The following is a 20,194-nucleotide window of genomic DNA, read 5'->3' as shown; positions in this document are numbered from 1 at the left end:
CGGAGCATAAGAAAGTCATAAATACGCTACACAGAATACAAGGCAGAGAGAGAACAGGTACATGGCTGCTACAGATAGGCTCAGCTTCGATGACATTGTCTTCGATCTGAGGTATCAACGTACCGTCTGTCTTGCTCAATAATTCGAGCATTTTGTTTTAGTTATTGTCAATCTGTTTCTGCCAGCTTGCTGTTTTTGATGTATGGTGGGTCTACATTGTGTTTAACAAGGTGACATGTAACTATCTGAGAACAGACAGATGAATGCGTAAATAAATCTTGACCGGAGATTACGCGCTAATAATGATCTTAAAATCCTGCCGGAGAAAATGTCGTGCTTCTGGTCAAGATGCCGCGATGCTACGGGTGGGACTGCATTGTTCAGGAGGTCAGAGTGTTTCTATGTAGACTCAAACCATATATTGCCAGAAGCATCAATGCCAGGTGATGCTGAAAGGGGACGGTGAGAATCAGGTGTGACTGAGACAACGAGAACTCAGTGATGAAAGGAATAGATATCCCACTGGTCAGCAGAAATGTTTCACCCCAGAATTCTCCATTACTCACCTCAGCGCCACCAATCCTAGGAGGACCAAAGCAGTGGGTGCTGTCTGCTCAATCTGCCTCGCCATTCTGTTGACACGTCACTCACAGTCCAGGACACAAGATTGGTTCTTTAAAGGGACTTTCCTGCAATATAGGGAGTAGATACTCCAGGGAATCCCGGAAAAGAGTGCAATCCAGGGATAGAGGGGAAATGGGTATTGTGTGAAAGTGGACGTTTGGGCGCAGTTAGATTCGGCCGTTTCAAGTCTTCAGTGGATAGGCCCAAGATGTTTGGAAATATTTCGTTCTATTTATAAACAAAACAGTCTTCCCCTTTATACTTCAATTAATACTTGACGCTCTACTCTTAATTCTGTTTGTTACAGCGCAGCAAAATCTCATCACAACTGTCCTCAACATAGCTGAACGGGCGGGTGGTGGAGGAGTTCCAGCGATGTCAAGATCAGGAAAGGTCACGGGTATGTCAGCAATTGCCTTGACTCTGTATCTGGGTTTAATACAGCACCAGAAATTAACAAAATATTTGTGAAAGCAGCAGAGTGACGAGAGAGAGAGTTAGCATCTCTGGGGGAACACAGTCACAAGTGGAATGACTACAATCTGCTCTGCATCTCTCCTCACCTCTACCTTCCCCGTCTCCTCTCTGACTCTCCCCACACGTCCCTTCTCCCTCTCCTCTCCCTCTTCCCACATCTCCATTCCCGCTCTCCAATCTATTTGTCGCCACACCACCCTTCCCTGTCTCCTATCTGTCTCTCCCTACCTCTCTCTCCCCCTCCCCCCATCACCGGAACTCTCACTTCTCCCTCTCCATACACCTCTCCACCTACCATATGTTTCTCGAACTCTGTTTGGTGACTTGCCGCACCACCTTTAGGATCCAGAGAGAAAGTTGCTGCCAAATATGGGGTCATTAATTTCTTTAAAGCTCCTCATTTTCCTTCACAGGTCGGAGCTCAGTGATCACCGAGCTCCTGGCAAGCTGGGACGATTTCCAGCTGCTGCGGTTGACGGACTTCTACCGGGACAGGCTGGAGCAGGCGATGGAAAGAGGGGTGCACAGAGTGAGCCAGGCGTTAACGGCCAAGAATCAGTTCAGCGGAGAGGAACATCGGGTGAGTGGGAGGGAGAATGAGTTTGAATTTTCTCACATCGCCGGACTGATGAGTGTCGGAACTCTGACTCATCGGATATTAAATTAGATAAATGAACAACTGGGAAATAAATACTATACATGCAATCTCAAAGATGTAAATCTGGAACCAGTGATAGAAAGGATTGAAAAGATCCCGCGGAATGGTGGGTAGCAGCTCAATGTTCAGAGTGAGCTGAGCAGGAAACAGTTGTGTGGGCTTGCAGCATTAAATGGAAATATGACAGGAAGTATCATTTGGGAAAGATCGTGCAGCATGACGGAAGGATGACAATGCGAACCAGGACATCATCAGTGAATGCCACAGGAGCTCGAGTGTGTTTTGTTCTGGGTGGAGATGATTGTGTTTCAGTCTGTAACTGCGAACAGTGTGGATCGGGGAATACTGCCATGTTGTAATGTGTAATCACTGAATAAACCTCCACTGGAAAAGGCAAAGGAAAGGCAGCAGGTGTCAGCCGATAATCTGTTGTCATGTTGACACTGGCGGACTGAGGAGATGAATCACATCATCTTTTCTGCAACTTCTCCGAGACTGCTCACTCTGTTATAAAACCCTCCTGACTTCTTTCTTCATCAATTTTCCGATTTCTATTTTACACCGTCAAATCCGGTGAGGAATTACTCATGGATTTGGAGACACGTCAATGAAACGGTCACAGACCAGCCAGGATCTCATTGACTGGTGGACCAGGTTCACGGTGAATGTCCCTCCGTGTGCTCTGCACTCAGAATGTACAGTCCACGTCCAGACAGGATCAGCACCCGTCCGGGTGACTGCTCAGTGTGATCCCGTTACAGAGCACATCATTTACTTCTCATTCTTTGTGTGAATCTGTCAGTCCCCAATATGTTCACCGTTACTCTTCACAGAAAATCTCTGATCTCGCTGATAAGGGAGAGCGGGCGGACAGTTCTAAACTCCTCCTGAGCCTGGTGATGGAGAAAGGCTCCCGCGCCCAGAGGGTGATGTGGGAAATTCTCGAGAACGTGCGGGATGGCGTCCCAAAGTTGGACAAAATACTAAAAGAAATTCAGGAACATGGTGAGTTAATATCAGAGATTAATCTAATTTCTGAATCAAGCACTACATATTTAATAATTTCACGCATTGCAATTCCTCAAATTGTTTAAATCCGAACAGGTTGTGTTCCCGTCCGTCGACCCGTACTGAAGATTCCCAGAGAGCTGAAAGGTAAGTGAAGAAACCGCTGCCACCAGAGGTTGATATTGTGTAGGTTCATCTCGTTGTTGAGCCATGTGGAACGACACAGTAATTTGTGGTATTTGCTGAAAGGGAACACATCTCCTGCAACGACAGGCCCCACCCCCTCCACCGGAGTCAGAGTGGAGAAAACGACGATCTGGACGATTGCAAATCAGATTTTCCTTTTTTTTTATTGCGAAAGGTGAAATCATTCCCCGACAGCTGCCCAAACCCCGGAACAGCCCTCATCCTAAATCACCTTTTAAAATTCTCTCAATCCTACAAGTCGTCAGTTTTGGAATTGGGACTCCATTGAAGTTCTCGTCACAGAGAAACAATCGCAGCATCCATTTAAACAGAAAGGCGATAACATTCCAAACTGGTCTGTTCAACCTCAAAGCCGCATATGGAACCCACTCTGTTCACATCTGCACTCCCTCAGTGCAAACACTGCTACCGTCATCCAGAGTAAGTTCCAGCTCAATAATCCTGGGATTCCATCAGGAGACAGTGTTAGTGAGGTTGAGATGAGGGACAAAATATTCATCTCAGTCCAGAGAAGCTGGAATTCATATGTGTCGGTGTTATGTGATGGACACTGTGGAAGGGTGAGAGATGGGAATTATGATAGAGAAACTGATAGTTGTGGGACGCGGCAAGCAAGGTGCAAAGGACTGAAAATATTGAGAAATAATATTGCAATTAGTTACATTGTGATTGGCTGGATCAGAAGCTCACTACATCCGTAAGCGCATTGTGCGTGTGAAAATGGAGCCTGTGGCAGTGCATGGGCACAAGACATTGTAAGGCTTCATAATCTCAGACTGAGTTAGAACACTCAACGCCACATTTACGAGGAGAGGGCAAAGGAAAGACAGATATTGCAAACGTTACTAATCTTACAGAAGACTATGTTTAATTTGAATATTGGAAGCTCTTGAACAGAAACGTAAGGATTCACGACTAGAACACTGGGTCAGTCTCTCTCATTGCCAAGTTCAAATTCCAAAGATGTTAATTTACCTATGGCTCCACAGATAGATGAATCAGGCGGTTTGCAATCTGCTCACGTCTCTGTCACCACAGTTAATGCTTTTGCAGTCCACATTCAGACAATATTGTTCTCAGTTTCCCTGCACCCTGGATATGGTACATAGAACATAGAATACAGAAATTAACAGCACATTCCAGGCCTTCGGCCTACAGTGATGTGCCGACCATGTAACCTACTCTAAAAACTGCCGAGAATTTCCCCAGTGCATAGAACTCTATTTTTCTAAGCCCCATGTGCCTATCCAAGAAGCTCTGAAAAGACCCTATTGTATCCGCTTCCACCACCGCCACTGGTAGAGCATTCCACACACCCACCACTCTCTGTGTTCAAATAAAAATCTTACGTCTGATGTCCTTCCGGTTTCGATTTCCAAGCACCTGAAAACTATGCCCCTCGTGTTAGCTATTTCAGCTCTGGGAAAAAGTCTCTGGCTATCCACACGATCAGTGCCCCTTATCATCTTATACATCTGTATCGGATCACATCTCATCCTCCATCACTCCAAAGAGAAAAAGCCAAGTACACGCAGCCTACTCTCATAAGGTCCGCCCTCCAATCCAGGCAACTTCCTTGTCAATCTCTTCTGCACTCTCTCTATCGTATCCACATCCTTCCTACAGTGAGGTAACCAGAACTGAGCTCAGTACTCCATCGTGTCTGTCCAAACACTTATATAGCTGTAACATTATCACACAGTTCTTGAACTCAATCGCACGGTGGATAAATGCCAACATACCATACGCCTTCTTAACGACACTGTCAACTTGCGAGGCAGCTTTGAGTGTCCTTTTGACAGGGACCTCAAGATCCCTCAGACCCTCCACACTGCCATGAGTTTTACCATTTCCAGGTATATTATATTCTGTCTTCAAATTGGAACTACCAAAATGAACCACTTCACACCTATGTGGGTGGAAGTCCATCTGACAGTCCTCAGCCCAATTCTGCATTCTATCAATGCCCCGCTGTAAATTCTGACAACACCCCAGACTATCCACAACATCACCAACCTTTGTGTCATCTGCAGTGTTACTAAGCTCCCCCCCCCCTTCTACTTCTTCAGCCAGGTCATTATAAAAATCAGAGTGCGGGGCGGGGGGAGCTGGTGGACAAGAACGGTTTTCTGCAGAGCACCACGAGTCACCAACCTCCATGCGGAATACGAAGTGTCTACAACCACCCTTTGTCTTCTGTGGGCAAGCCAGTACTGGATCCACAAAGAAAGGCCCTCTTGCATCCCATGCCTCATTACATTCTGAATGGGGAACCCTTGCATGGGGAACCTTATCAAATGCCTTACTGAAATCCATATACACTACATCCACATCTCTACCTTCATCAATGTGTTTTGTTACATCCTCAAAGAATTCAATCAGGCTCGTAAGGCACGACGTGCCTTTGACAAAGCCATGCTGAATATTCCCAATCAGAATATGTCTCTCAAAATGCTCGTAAGTCCTGCCTCTTAGAATTTTCTCCAACAACTTGCCCACCACTGATATCATACTCACCGGTCTATATTTTCCTTGGTAATCCCTACTCCCTTTCTTCAAGAAGGGAGAAACATTTTCAACCATTCAATCCTCCGGTACTTCTCCCGTCCATATTGATAATGCAAACATCATCGCCAGAGGCTCAGCAATCTCCCCCCGCACTTTGCACATCAGCCTGTGGTATATCTTATTTGGTCCCGGTGACTTATCTGACTGAATGCTTTTCCATGCTCCAGCTCATCATTTTTCTTTATGTCTATATGCTCAAATGTTTCAGTCCACTCTAAGTCATCGCCACAGTTGCCAAGGTAACTTTCCCTGGTGAATACTGGAGCAAAGTATTCATTAAGTACCTCCGCTCTCACCTCCGACTCAATCTACGTTTCCACGATCGCACCTGATTAGTCTTATACTCACACGGCTCATCCTCCTAATCTTCACATACTTGCAGAATGTTTCGGAGTTTCCCTTAACCATGCTCTCCAAGGCCTTCTTATGGCCCCTTCTGGCACTTGTATTTCAATTTTTAAGCTGCTTCCTCGCAACCTTGTAATTTTCTACAGCTCTACCCGTACCTAGTTTATTGAACCTTCCGTAAGCTTTTCTTTTCTTCTTAACTAGATTTTCAACATCCACTATACACCATGGATCTTTAACTCAACCATCCTTTCCCTATTTCAATGGAACATATATATGCAGAACTCCAATGCTCCCTGAAGATTTGCCATATTTCTGCCGTGCATTTTCCTGAGAACATTTGCTCCCAATTTATGCTGTCAAGTTCCTACCTGATAGCATCACATTTCCTCCTACCCCAATTAAATATTTTCCCAAATTGTCTGCTTCTATCATTCTCCAGCGTTCTGGTGAAGGAGATACAGTTGTGGTCACTCCTCGAAATTGCCCTTCCACCGAGAGATCTGACACCTGACCAGGTTCATTTCCCGTTACCAGATCAATCACAGACTCTCCTCTAGTTGGCCTATTTACATATTCTATCAGGAAACCTTCCTAAACAAACCTAACAAATTCCACCCCATCTAAACCTTTTGTGCTAAGGAGATGACAATCAATATTGGGAAAGTTAAAATCTCTTATCACAACAGCCATATTATTATTGCACCGTTCCAGAATCTGTCTACCTGTGTGCTTCTCGATATCCCTGTTACAATTGGGATAGTAGAGATATTGGGACAGTAGAGTTATTGCCCTTTTCCTGTTTCTGACTTCCATCCACACTGACTCAGTAGATCAGCCCTCTATGACAAAAGCCTATCAACGTCAAATCTATCTATCCCCCTCATAATGTTAAATACCTCTGTCAAGTCTCCCCTCAACGTTCTACGCTCGAAGCAAAAAGACCTAACTTGTTCAACCTTTCTCTGTAACTTAGGTACTGAAACCCAGGTAACATTCTAGTAAATCTTTTCTGTACTCTCTGTATTTTGTTGATATCTTTCCTATAATTCGGTGACCAGAACTGTACATAATACTCCACATTTGGCCTTACCAATGCCTTGTACAGTTTTAGCATTACATCCCAACTCCCTATACTCAATACTCTGATTTATAAAGGCCAGCATACCAAAAGATTTCTTCAGCACACTATCCACGTGAGATTCCATCTTCAGCGAACTATGCACCATTATTCCTAGCTCACTCTGTTCTACTGCATTCTTCAATGTATGTTTTATTTTGATTAGTCCTACCAAAATATAGCACTTCACACTTATGAGCATAAACTCCATATGCCTTCTTTCAGCCCACTCTCCTAACTGGCCTAAATCTCTCTGAAACTCTGAAAACCTATTTCATTATCCACAATGCCATCTAACTTAGTATCATCTGCATACTTACTAATCCAGTTTACCACCTCATCACCCAGATCATTAATGCATATGACAAACAACATTGGACCTAGTACCGATCCCTGTGGCACACTACTAGTCACTGGCTTCCGACATGACAAACTGTTATCCACCGCTACACTCTGGCATCTCCCATCCAGTCACTGTTGAATCCATTTTACTACTTCAATATTAATACCTAACGATTGAAACTTCCTCACTATCCTTCCGTGTGGAACCTTGTCAAAGGCCTTACTGAAGTCCATAGAGACAATACCCACTGCATTACCCTCGTCAAATTTCCAAGTAACATATTCAAAATATTCAATAAGATTTGTCAAACATGACCTACAACGCACAAATCCATGTTGACTGTTCCTAATCAGACCCTGTCTATCCAGGTAATTATATATACCACCTCCAAGAATACTTTCCATTAATTTACCCACCACTGACGTTAAACCTACAGGCCTATAATTGCAAGCTTTACTCTTAGAACCATTTTCAAGCAATGGAATAACATGAGCAATACGCCAATCTTCCGGCGCCATCCTCGTTTCTAACGACATTTGAAATATTTCTGTCAGAGCCCCTGCTATTTCTGCAGTAAATACCCTCAAAGTCCTACGGAATATCCTGTCAGGATTCGGAGATTTATCCGCTTTTATATTCCGTAAAAAACACCCTCCTCTCTAATCATCATAGTTTCCATAAAATCCCTACTTGTTTCCCTTACCTTATACAATTCAATATCATAGAACCATAGAACCATACACAGTATAGGCCCTTCTGCCCTCCATGTGGTGCCGACCCATATAATCCTAAAATAACCCACACTACCCCATAACCTTCAATTTTTCTTTCATCCCTGTGCCTGTCCAAGAGGCTTTTAAATACCCTAATGTATTAGCGTCCACCACCATCCCTGGCATGTTATTCCAGGCACTCACAACCCTCTGTGTAAAAAACTTAACCCCGATGTCTCCCCTAAACTTCACTCCTTTAATATTGTACATATGCCCTCTGGTGTTTGTTATTGGTGCCCTGGGAAACAGGTACTGACTATCCACCCTATCTATGCCTCTCATAATCTCATAGACCTCTATTAAGCCCTCTGATTATAGAGTCCACTATCACTACTGCCTTCCTCTTCCTTTCCCTACCCTTCTGAGCCACAGGGCCAGACTCTCTGACAGAAGCACAGCCACTGTCGCTTCCCCTAGTTAGGTTGCCCCCCCCCCCCCCGCCTAACAGTACACAAACAGGAGTGGCTGTCAAGCGGCACAGCCACAGGTGTACTCTTTTGTACCTGACTCTTTCCCTTCCCTCTCCTGACTGTGACCCATTTCTCTGTCCCCCGTTTCCCCGGAGTGATCACCTGCCTGTAACTCCTCTCTACGCCTCCTCACTCTCCCAGACCAGACGAAGGTCATCGAGCTGCATTTCCAGTTCCCTAACACGGTCCCTTTGGATTTGCGTCTCGATGCACCGGGTGCAGATGTCCTTCTGCTTAGTGAATACCGAAGAAATGTAATTGCTCAAAATGTTCCAATCTCATTTGGCTCCACACTTAGCTGTCCACTCTGATTCTCCAAGGGATCAATTTTATCCCTCACTATCCTTTTACCATTAATATAACTGTAGAAACCCTTTGGATTTATGTTCACCTTACTTGCCAAAGCAACCTCATATCTTCTTTTAGCTTTTCTAATTTATTTCTTAAGATTCTTTTTACATTCTTTATATTCCTCGAGCAACTCATTTTGTCCGTGCTGCCTATATTTAGTGTTGATCTATCTTTTTCTGAACCAAGTTTCCAATATCCCTTGAAAACCATGGCTCTCTCAAACTTTTAACCTTTCCTTTCAACCTAACAGGAACATAAAAAATTTGTACACTCAAATTTTCTCTTTTAAATGACCTCGATTTCACTATTACACCCTTCGCAGAAAACAAATTGTCCCAATCCACTCCTTCTAAATCCTTTTGCATCTCCTCTTTCTCCAATCAAAAATCTGAACCCTGGGTCCAGTCCTATCCATCTCCATAATTCTATTGAAATCAATGTCATTGTGATCACTTGGCCGGAACACATACCTTGGTCACCTGAACTATCTCATTGCCAACAGGAGATCCAACACTGTCCCTTCTCTAGTTGGTACCTCTATGTATTGCTGCAAAAAACTATCCTGCACAAATTTTACAAACTCCAAACCATTCTGCCCTTTTAGAGTATGGGCTTCCCAGTCTATGTGTGGAAAATTAAAATCTCCCACAATCACAACCCTGTGCTTACTACAAATATCTGCTATCTCCTTACAAATTTGCTCTTCCAATGCTCGCTCCCCATTAGGTGGTCTATAATACAACCCTGTAAGTGTTACTACACCTTTCCCATTTCTCAGTTGCATCCAAATAGACTTCCCAGACGATCCCTTTAATCTATCCTGCCAGAGCACTGCTGTAATATTTTCTCTGACAAGCAATGCAAGACCTCCCCTCTTGCCCCTCCGATTCTATCACACCTGAAGCAACGAAATCCAGGAATATTTAGTTGCCAATCACACCCCTCCTGCATCCATGTTTCACTGATAGCTACAGCATCATCTTTCCAGGTATCAATCCATGCTCTAAGCTCATCCATCTTTCTTACAATGCTCCTAGCATTAAAATAAAAGCACTTAAGAAATTCTCCATCTCTTACTCTCTGTTTAGCACTAACGGTGCAAACAACTTTATTATCTACTTTTTCTTCCTTCTCCCATACATCTGTTCCTAAACTCTGGTTCCCCTCCCCCCTTGTATCTAGTTTAAATCCACTGCAGCCTCTCTAGCAAACCTGCCTGCAAGTATGTTTGTCCCCCTCCAGTTCAGATGTAACCCGTCCCGCCGGAACAGTTCCCACATTCCCTGGAAAACTGCCCAATTATCTGTAAATCTGAAACCCTCCCTCCTGCACCATGTCTTGAGCCACGTGTTGATCAGCGTTATTTTACTATTTCTAAACCTGCCTGCACGTGGCAGCGTTAGCAATCCTGAAATTGCTATCCTGGAGGTCCTGCCCTTTAACTTGGCGCCTAACTCCCTAAACTCACCTTGCAGGACCTATTCACTCTTCCTACCTACGTCATTGGTCCCTACATGGACCACGACATCCGGCTGCTCACACTCCCTCTTGAGAATACCGAGAACCCGATCTGAGATATCGCGGACCCTGGCACCAGAGAGGCAACAGACCATCCGGGATTCTCTGTCTCTTCCACAGATCCTCTTATCTGTCCCCCTAACTATCGAATCCCCAGTCACTACTGCTCGGCTCTTTTCCCTCCTTCCCTTCTGAGCTGAGGGTCCCGTCTCGGTGCCAGAGATGCAACCACTGCAACTTGTCCCTGGTAGGTCGTCCCCACCAACAGTATCCAAAACGGTATACTTATTATTGATGGGAAAGGCCACAAGGGGTCCTCTGCTCATTCTGTCTAAACGTTTTCCCTCTCCTGACAGTCACCCATCTAACTGTCTCCTGATTCTTAGGGGTGACGATCTCCCTGAAGCTCCTGTTCATGGGCCTTGTTTATGATAATCCTTGCATTAAAATAAACACATCTCAAACCATTAGACTGAGTGCGTCTTTGCCCTATCATCTGACTATCCTTCCTCACAAACTCCCTACGAGCTGTCTCTACTTGTGCTCTAACTACCCTATTCTTTGCCTCTTCACTTCGCTTCCAAACTCTTGCAAGTTTAGTTTAAACCCTCCCCTACAGAATTAGCAAACCTCCCCGCCAGGATATTGGTCCCCCTCGTATTCAAGTGGAACCCGTTGTTTTTGTACAGGTCACGCTGCCCCAGGAGAAGTCCGAATGATCTAAAAATCTTAATCCCTGCCCCCTCGCCAATCCTTCAGCCACGAATTTACCCCCCAACTCATACTATTCCTATAATCACTGTCGAGTGGCACAGACAGCAGTCCCGAGTTCACTACCTTTGAGGTCCTGCTTCTTAGCTTCCTTCCTAACCCCGTCTATTCTGCTTACAGGACCTCACGCTTTTTCTACCTATCTCATTGTTACCAATATGTACACCTCTAGCTGTTCACCCTCCTTTTCAGAATATTGTGGAGTAGCTCAGAAACACACGAACCCTGGCACCTGGGAGGCAAACTACCATCCTTGATTGTGTCCTGCGTCCTTCGTCTGTCCCCCTTAACTATAGATTTCCCTCTTACCACTGCCCTCCTCTTCCGTTCTCTACCCGTGTGAGCCACAGGGCTAGACTCAGTGCCAGAGACACGGCCGCTGTTGCTTCCCTCAGTTAAGATGGAGCATTTATTGTTAAGGGGGACAGCCACATGGGGTGCCCTCCACTACCTGACTCCCTCCCTTCCCTCTCCTGATGGTCACCCACTTATCTGTCTCCTGTGTTCCCGGGGTGACTACCTATCAGTAGCACCTTTCTATCACGTCCTCACTCTCCCTGACAAGCTGAATGTCACCGAACTGCAGCTCGATGCACCTGGCGCAAATGTGGCCGTCAGGGAGGCTGGAGGTATCCCGGACATCCCACATCTGACACCCAGAACAGAAAACTGGCCTCGCAGTCATACCCACTATTCTTATGAGCTCTTTTTTCAACTCTTCTCCCCGACCTGTGCGAAGCTCTCTCTCTCCCCGAAACGACCAGTCCATCATTAATACCTCTATAATTTATATAGTTCTACAATACCTGTCTACAGATTGCCTGCAAATTTCTTCTTTACTGTTCTTCATGCTGTTTACCGAAGGAACATACACGGCAGTGAAATTCCCACACACATTTCTGAATACAATACAGATTCTTTCCCTGATTGTTGAGAAACAGTATTTCTACCAATGTAACAATCTCTAAAGTAACTATTACAACAAACAATGTTTTCCTATGCTCCCTATTTCACCCGAATACATTGAATAGAGAGCCGACGCACTCTCAGCAGTGTCCTGACAGACTGTGACACACCTAGCAGGATCCTGACACGCTGTGAAATCCCACACGCCACGAGCAAGATCCTGACACGCTGTGAAATCCCACACGCCACGAGCAAGATCCTGACACACTGTGTTTGCATTTGGCTTCTTTACCACAGACTCAACCTGTTAATTAACCGGGGAGTCTTACATGGGAACTCCGAAGTCCCTTGCACCTCTGATGTTTGAACCTTCTCCCCATTTTGATAATCGTCCGCACTTCTGTTCTGCCACTTTTTGCCCATTCTTCCAGTTTTATCTTGCTGAGCAGCCTCGTTTTCTTACGCTCCCTATCAACCATATGGCACTCTATCAAACGCCTTCTGAATATTCAAGGAGAGTAAATGACTTCCACTGCCATCTTTTGTTCTCCCTGCTCGTTACTTCCTCTAAGAACTCTAACAGATTTGGCAGGCAAGATTTCCCTTGACAGAAACCAGCTGGCTTTCACTTGTTTTATCGTTGGTCTCCAAGTACCTCGAAATCTCATCCTTAATAATAGATTCCAATACTTTCCAAACCACTGAGGTTTTCCTAACTGGCCTATAATTCCTTTTCTTTTGCCTTCGTCCCTTCTTAAATCTTGTTAATAGTTTCCTTTGGTTAGATTTTAAAAGCTTCCCAATCATACAACTTCCCACTCAATTTTGCGACAATGCGTGCCCTTTCCTTGGCTTTTATGCAGTCCTAAACTTACCTTGCCAGCCCCGGCAAGGGAACAGGTCCTTACCTTATAACATGTCCCTACCTTAGAACTACCTCGGCTTTACCCATATTCTAAGCTCCATGTAGCAATCCAGCAGTCTCTTAAAAGACCCTATCTTTTCCGCCGCCACCACCACCACCGGCAGCCCATTCCAAGCCCTCACCACTCTCTGTGTAAAATACCTACCCCTGAAATCTCCTCTGTACCTTCTTGAACCTTGAAACTATGCCCTCTCGTGCTAGACATTTCAGCCCTGGAGAAAAAGCCTCTGACTATCCACACGATCCATGCCTCTCATTATCTTGTACATTTCTATCAGGTTACCTCTTATCCTCCATCGCTCCTAGGAGAAAAGGCCGAGTTCACTCAATCTATTCTCATAAAGCATACATCCCAATCCGGCCAAAATCCTTGTAAATCTCCTCTGCACCCTTTCTGTGGTTTCCACATCTTCGCTGTAGTGAGGCGACCATAATTGAGAACAGTACTTGGAATATTGATGTAATTCTGTCCCCCATTACAGGAAAGATGTCAAGGCCTCACTGGGAGCTGAAGAGAAATGCAGCTCACATCCTAGATTAGAGGGCATAAACTTTAAGGAGTGGGAAGACAATCTTGGGATATTTTATATGAAGTGTAAAGTGTTGACAAGATACCATATGCTGGGCTATAAAATCGTGAGGTGAAGATAGTCAGAGTGTTTCTGGTGTAGATATATCAGATAATAGAGGCTATTGATTTGGGGTGAGATAGGGAAAATATGTACAGTGCATTTTCTTTTACACAGAGTGGCTGATGCCTGTAATATACTGCCAGAGGTGGTGATGCAAACAGATATTAGAGATTTAGACAGGCTCATCGACATTCAGGGATTGGGGGAGTAATTAGGACAGGAGGCAGGTTGGATGAGCCTAATGTGGCATCATGCTGACACCAGCGTTGTGTGCCGAACGGCCTATTCCTGTGCTGTTCTGTGTTCTATGCAGATCCTGTGACAGCTGAAATCCTGAAGCACTTGCTACCGAAATTCCTCCTTTACACTTGATATATCTAAAGAAACTTTTGCTATCTTCTTTAATATTATTGTCAAGCTAACTTTCATCTTCCATCTTTACCTTCTTAATGGCTTTTTTTCAGCTGCCTTCTGTTGGTTCTAAAAAGAACCCAATCCTCTAACTTCCCACTACTGCTTGCTCTGTTGTATGCTCTCTTTGGCTTTTATGTTGGCTTTGACGGCTCTTGTTAGACACGTTTGTGTTATCTTTACTTTCGAATATTTCTTCTTTTTGGGTTGTATTTTTCCTGTGCCTTTCGAATTGCTTCCGGAAATTCCAGCCATTGCTGCTCTGCCGTTTGCCCTGCCGAGTTCCGTTCCAATCCATTCCGGCCAACTGCACCCTCATGCCTCTCTAATTCGTTTTACTCCACAGTAGCAATGATACATTCGACTTTACCCTTTTCTTCTCATATCTCAGGGTGAATTCAATCATGTGATCACTTTTCCCTCAGGGTTGTTTTGAAGAAGCTCTCTAATCAGTTCTGGTTCATTCCACAAACACCCAATACAGAATAGCTGATCCCTGACTGAGTTTAACCACGAACTACTCTAAAAGCCATCACGTAGGATTTCTATAATTTCCCCCTCTTGCGATCTAGAACTAAACTAATTTTCTAATCTGCCTGCATATGGATATATCCCATGGCTATTGTAACATTGTTCATTTGGCATGTATTTTCTATCTCCCTTTGTAATTTGTAGACCACTTCCTTGCTAATGTTTGGGAGACTGTATTTAACTCCCATCCAGGCCTTCTTAACCTTCCAGTTCTTAGTTCTATAGGCAATGATTCAGCACCTTCCAACACTATGTCACCTCTTTCTAATGATTTAATTTCATGTTTTACCAACAGAGCAACACCTTCCCCTCTACCTTCCTGCCTGTCCTTTTGATGCAATGCATACTCTTGGATATTAAGAATATGTCAAAGGGATGGTTTTCAAGAAGAGCTTATTGTTGAGCCCACTAGGGAATCAATTGTGCTGTATTGGGTGTCGTGTAATGATCCGGAGGTGATAAAAGAGCTCAAGGTTAAGGAAACCTTAGGGAACAGTGATCACAATATGATCGAATTCACATTGTAAAATTTGGGTGCGTAGGCTTATCGGCAGAAAACAGAGAGTGGGAATAAAGTGATCCTATTCTGGCTGGATGCCGGTTACCAGTGGCGTTCCACAGGGGACGGTGTTGGAACTGCTGCTTTTTACGATGCATGTCAATGATTTGGACTATGGGATTAATGGATTTCTGGCTAAATTTGCCGATGAAACAAATGTAGGTGGAGGAGCTTGTAGTTCTGAGGAATAAGAGAGGCTGCACTTAGATAGTTTAGGGGAATGGGCAAATAAGTGGCAGATAAAATACTATGTTGGAAAGTGCATGTTCATGCACTTTGTGGAAGAAATAAATGGACAGGCAATTATTTAGATGAGGAGAGAATTCAAAATGCAGAGATGCAAAGAGACTTGGTCCTTATGCAGGATACCCTATAGGTTAACCTCCAGTTTGAGTCGGTGGTGAAGTAGGCGAATGCAATGTTGGCAGTCATTTCTAGAGATATAGAATATAAGAGCAGGGATGTGATGTTGAGGCTCTATAAGGCACTCGTGAGACCACACTTGGAGTATTGTGTGCAATTTTGGGCTGCTTATTTTAGAAATGATGTAGTGACATTGGAGCGGGTTCAGAGAAGATTCTCGAGAATGATTCCAGGAGTTAAATGGTTACCGTATGAGAATTGCTTGGCAGCTCTTTGGCTGTAATCCCTGGAGTTCAGGAGAATGAGGGGAGGGGGGGATCACATAGAAACGTTCCAAATGTTAAAAGGCCTGAACAGATTCGATATAGCAAAATAATTTCCCATGCTAACGGTTTCTAGGATAAGAGAGCGCAACTTCAGGATTGAAGGACATCCATTAAGAACAGAGATGTGAAGAATTTACATTAGTCAAAGGGTGGTTAATCTATTGAATTTGTTGCCACGAATGGCTCTGGAGGCTAGGTCATTGGGTGTATTTAAGGCAGAGATATATAGGTTCTTGATTAACCAGCACATCAAAGGGTATGGGGTGAAAGCAGGGGAGTGGGGATGACTGGAAGAATTAGATCAGTCTATGATGGAATGGCAGAGGGCACTGGATGGGCCGAGTGGCCTACTTATGCTCCAATAACTTATGGTCTTGTATTTAAAAAAATCATCAGATTGAGAAACATTTGTTGAAAATGTAGCCAAATCAATTTGTCATTGATGATGACCCCAACGGATTTGTTATCGTTGTATGCCGTGCCCTCAGCTCCAATGTTGATTGCAACAGTGGGTAATTGTAAAGGTTGGTGTATTCGATCCTTTATTAGAAATCAGTAAACATACAATCTTTTGGCGATGAAATTGAAGTCTACTCCAGTGTAAGTTCAGTGTATTTGAGTGGATAATAATAAAAGATTTGACATCCGTCAGTTCCCAGTTGTGAACAAAGCACAAATACGTAACTGACTCCCTTCACTTTCACCAGGCCGTACCCCATGCTGGATCATAAGAAAATCATAAATGTACAACACAGAATACAACGCAGATAGAGAGCAGATACATGGCTGCAAAAGATAGGCTCAGCTTACATTAAACGGTCTTCGATCTGAAGTGTCAACGTACTGTCTGTCTTGTTCAATAATTCCATCATTTTGTTTTCGTTGCAGAAAATCTGCTTTTTCCAGCTTGCTGATTTTGAAGTATTGTGGATCTACATTGTGTTTAATAAGGTCCCATGCAACTATCTGATAATAGCCGAATGAATGCGTAAATAAAACTTGACCGGAGATTAGTTGCTAATAATGATCTTAAAATCCTGCCAGAGAAAATGCCGTGCTTCTGGACAAGATGGCGTGATGCTATCGACGGGTTTGCATTGTTCAGAACGTCAGTGTATTTCTACATTGACTCAAACCACATATTGCCGTAGATGTCAATGCCAGACGATCCTAAACTGAAAGGAGGCGGTGAGAATCAGATGTGACTGAGAAAACTGTATAAACCAGTGATGAGAGGAAGAGATGTCCCATTGGTCAGCAGAAATATTTTACCCCACACTGCTGTAACACGTGTCCATTACGCACCATAGCGCGACCAGTGATAGGAGGACCAATTCAATGGGCACCTTCTGCTCAACTTGCCTCGGCATTCCAGTGACAAATAACTCCTGCTCTAGAACTCAAAATTGGTTCCAAAAACGGAATTGCCTGCAATATAACGAGTAGATACTGCGAGGATTCCCAAAAAAGTGTACAAACCAGGGATAGAAGGGAAATGGGTATTGAGTGACAGTGGTTGGATGGGCGCAGGTATATTAGGCAATACCAAGTCTTCAGTGGATAGGTCCAACATCTTTGGAAGTGTGTCGTTGTGTTTAAAAACTAAAACAGTATTCTCCTTTATACTTCAATTTATGCCTAACGCTATACTGTTAATTTTGTTTGTGACAGCGCAGCAAAATCTCACCACAACTGTCGTCAACATGGCTGAACGGGCGGGTAGTGGAGGAGTTCCAGCGATGTCAGCAACAGGAAAGGTCACGGGTATGTCAGCAATTGCCTTGACTCTGTATCTGGGTTTAATATATTTAAATATATGCACTTACAATATATTTGCACTTACAATATATATGCACTTACAATATATTTGTGAAATCAGCAGAGATATGACAGAGAGAGAAAGAGTTCTCATCTCTGGGGGGGGGGGCAGTCACAAGCTCAATTCCCTCTTATTCCCCTCTCCTCTCCGTCTCTCCGCACCCCACCCTTCCCCCTCTCCTCAACTTCTCTCCCTACTCCTCCATTCCCCTCTCCACTCCCGCACCCACCTCTCCCTTCCCTCTCTCCTCTACGTCTCCCCCCACCCTTCTCTTACCCCTCTCCACTCCGTCTCTCCCCACTCCTCCCTTCCCCCTCTCCTCTCTTTCTATTCCCCAATCCTCCCTTGAGTGCGTAGGCTAATCGGCAGAAAACAGAGAGTGGGAATAATGTGATCCTATTCTGGTTGGATGCCGGTTACCTGTGGCGTTCCACAGGGGACGGTGTTGGAACTGTTGCTTTTTACGATGTATGTCAATGATTTGGACTATGGGATTAATAGATTTCTGGCTAAATTTGCCGATGAAACAATTGTAGGTGGACGAGCGCGTAGTTTTGAGGAATAAGAGAACTGCAGAGAGAATTAGATAGTTTAGCGGAATGGGCAAAGAAGTGGCAGATGAAATACAATGTTGGAAAGTGTATGTTCATGCACTTTGTAGAAGAAATAAATGGACAGACAATTATTTAGATGGGGAGAGAATTCAAAATGCAGAGATGCAAAGAGACTTGGTCGTTATGCAGAATACCCTATAGGTTAACCACCAGGTTGAGTCGGTGGTGAAGTACGCCAAAGCAAAGTTGGCATTCATTTCTAGAGGTTTGGAATATAAGAGCAGGGATGTGATGTTGAGGCTCTATAAGGCACTCGTGAGACCACACTCGGAGTATTGTGTGCAGTTTTGTGCTCTTTATTTTAGAAATGATACAGTGACATTGCAGCGGGTACAGAGAAGATTCTCGAGAAAGATTCCAGCAATTAAATGTTTTCCGTATGAGGAACGCCTGACAGATCTTGAGCTGTATTCCCTGGAGATCAGTAGAATGAGGGGGGGGGGGGGGGTTGAATCTCATGGTGGGGGGGGGGGGACTAAAGAATTTACTTTAGTCAAAGGGTGGTAAATCTATTGAATTTGTTGCCTCGAATGGCTCTGGAGGCTAGGTCATTGGGTGTATTTCAGGTAGCGATATACAGGTTCTTGATTAACCAGCACATCAAAGAGTATCGGGTGAAAGCAGGGGATTGGGGTGACTGGAAGAATTAGATCAGTCTATGACTGAACGCGGAGCACACAGGATGGACCGAATGGACAACTTCTCCTCCTACACCCTATGATCTTATATTTAAAATAATCGTCAGATTGAGAAACATTTGTTGAGAGTGTAGCGAAGCCAAATTGTCACTGTTGGCGACACCCACTGATTTGTTATCGTTGTATGACGTGCCCTTAGCTCCAATATTGATTGAAAAAGTCGGTGATTGTAAAGGTTGGTGTACTCGATCCTTTATTAGAAATCAGCAAACATACACTCTTGTAACGATGAAACTGAAGTCTACCCAAGTGTAAATTCAGTGTATTTATGTGGATAATAATAAAAGATTTGACATCCGATAGTTCCCAGCTGTGAACACAGCACAGATAAGTAACCGACTCCCTTCTCTTTTACCACGCCCTATCCCATTCTGGATCATAAGAAAATCAGAAATACGCAACACAGAATACAACGCAGACAGAGAGCCGATACATGGCTGCTACAGATAGGCTCAGCTTGCATTACACGGTCTTCGATCTGAAGTGTCAACGTACTGTCTGTCTTGTTCAATAACTCCCATCATTTTGTTTTAGTTATATTAAATCTGCTTTTGCCAGCTTGCTGATTTTGATGTATGGTGGGTCTGCATTCTGTTTGATAAGGTCCCATGCAACTATCTGATAATCGCCGGATGAATGCGTAAATAAATCTTGACCGGAGATTAGTTGCTAATAATGATCTTAAAATCCTGCCAGAGAAAATGTCGTGCTTCTGGACAAGATGGCGTGATGGTATCGGCAGGGCTGCATTGTTCAGGATGTCAGTGTGTTTCTACATTGATTCAAACCACATATTGCCATAGGAGTCAATGTCAGACGATTGTAAACTGAAAGGAGGCGGTGAGAATCAGGTGTGACTGAGAAAACTGTATAACTCAGTGATGAGAGGAATAGATGTCCCATTGGTCAGCAGAAATATTTCACCCCACACTGGGGTAACACCTGTCCATTACGCACCATAGCGGCACCAGTGATAGGAGGACCAAAGCAGTGGCACTGTCTGCTCAACTTGCCTCGCCGTTCCATTGACAAATCACTCCTGCTCCAGAACTCAAAATTGGTTCCAAAAACGGATTTGCCTGCAATATAACGAATAGATACTGCGGAGATTTCCGGAAAGGTGTACAATCCAGGGATAGAAGGGAAATGGGTAATGTGCGACTGTGGGTGAATG

The 20,194-nt window shown here is 44.2% G+C and overlaps 1 protein-coding gene across 1 annotated transcript in view; it reads left to right on the top strand.

Annotated features, from left to right (window-relative positions):
• Positions 1-2,688: 2,688 nt before the first annotated feature.
• LOC140720890 (NACHT, LRR and PYD domains-containing protein 3-like) overlaps positions 2,689-20,194 on the top strand; it is a 40,564-nt gene continuing 23,058 nt past the window's right edge. Inside the window, exons 1-3 of the mRNA XM_073035737.1 lie at positions 2,689-2,764; positions 2,864-2,914; positions 5,751-5,781. Of these exons, the coding sequence (XP_072891838.1) occupies positions 2,689-2,764; positions 2,864-2,914; positions 5,751-5,781 (158 nt within the window). The remainder of the gene's footprint in view (positions 2,765-2,863; positions 2,915-5,750; positions 5,782-20,194) is intronic.

This window comes from Hemitrygon akajei, unplaced genomic scaffold (assembly GCF_048418815.1).
Source record: "Hemitrygon akajei unplaced genomic scaffold, sHemAka1.3 Scf000048, whole genome shotgun sequence".
Classification (NCBI taxonomy): domain Eukaryota; kingdom Metazoa; phylum Chordata; class Chondrichthyes; order Myliobatiformes; family Dasyatidae; genus Hemitrygon; species Hemitrygon akajei.
The sequence above is the reverse complement of the archived record's forward strand: the minus strand, read 5'-3'. Positions and strand labels throughout refer to the sequence as shown.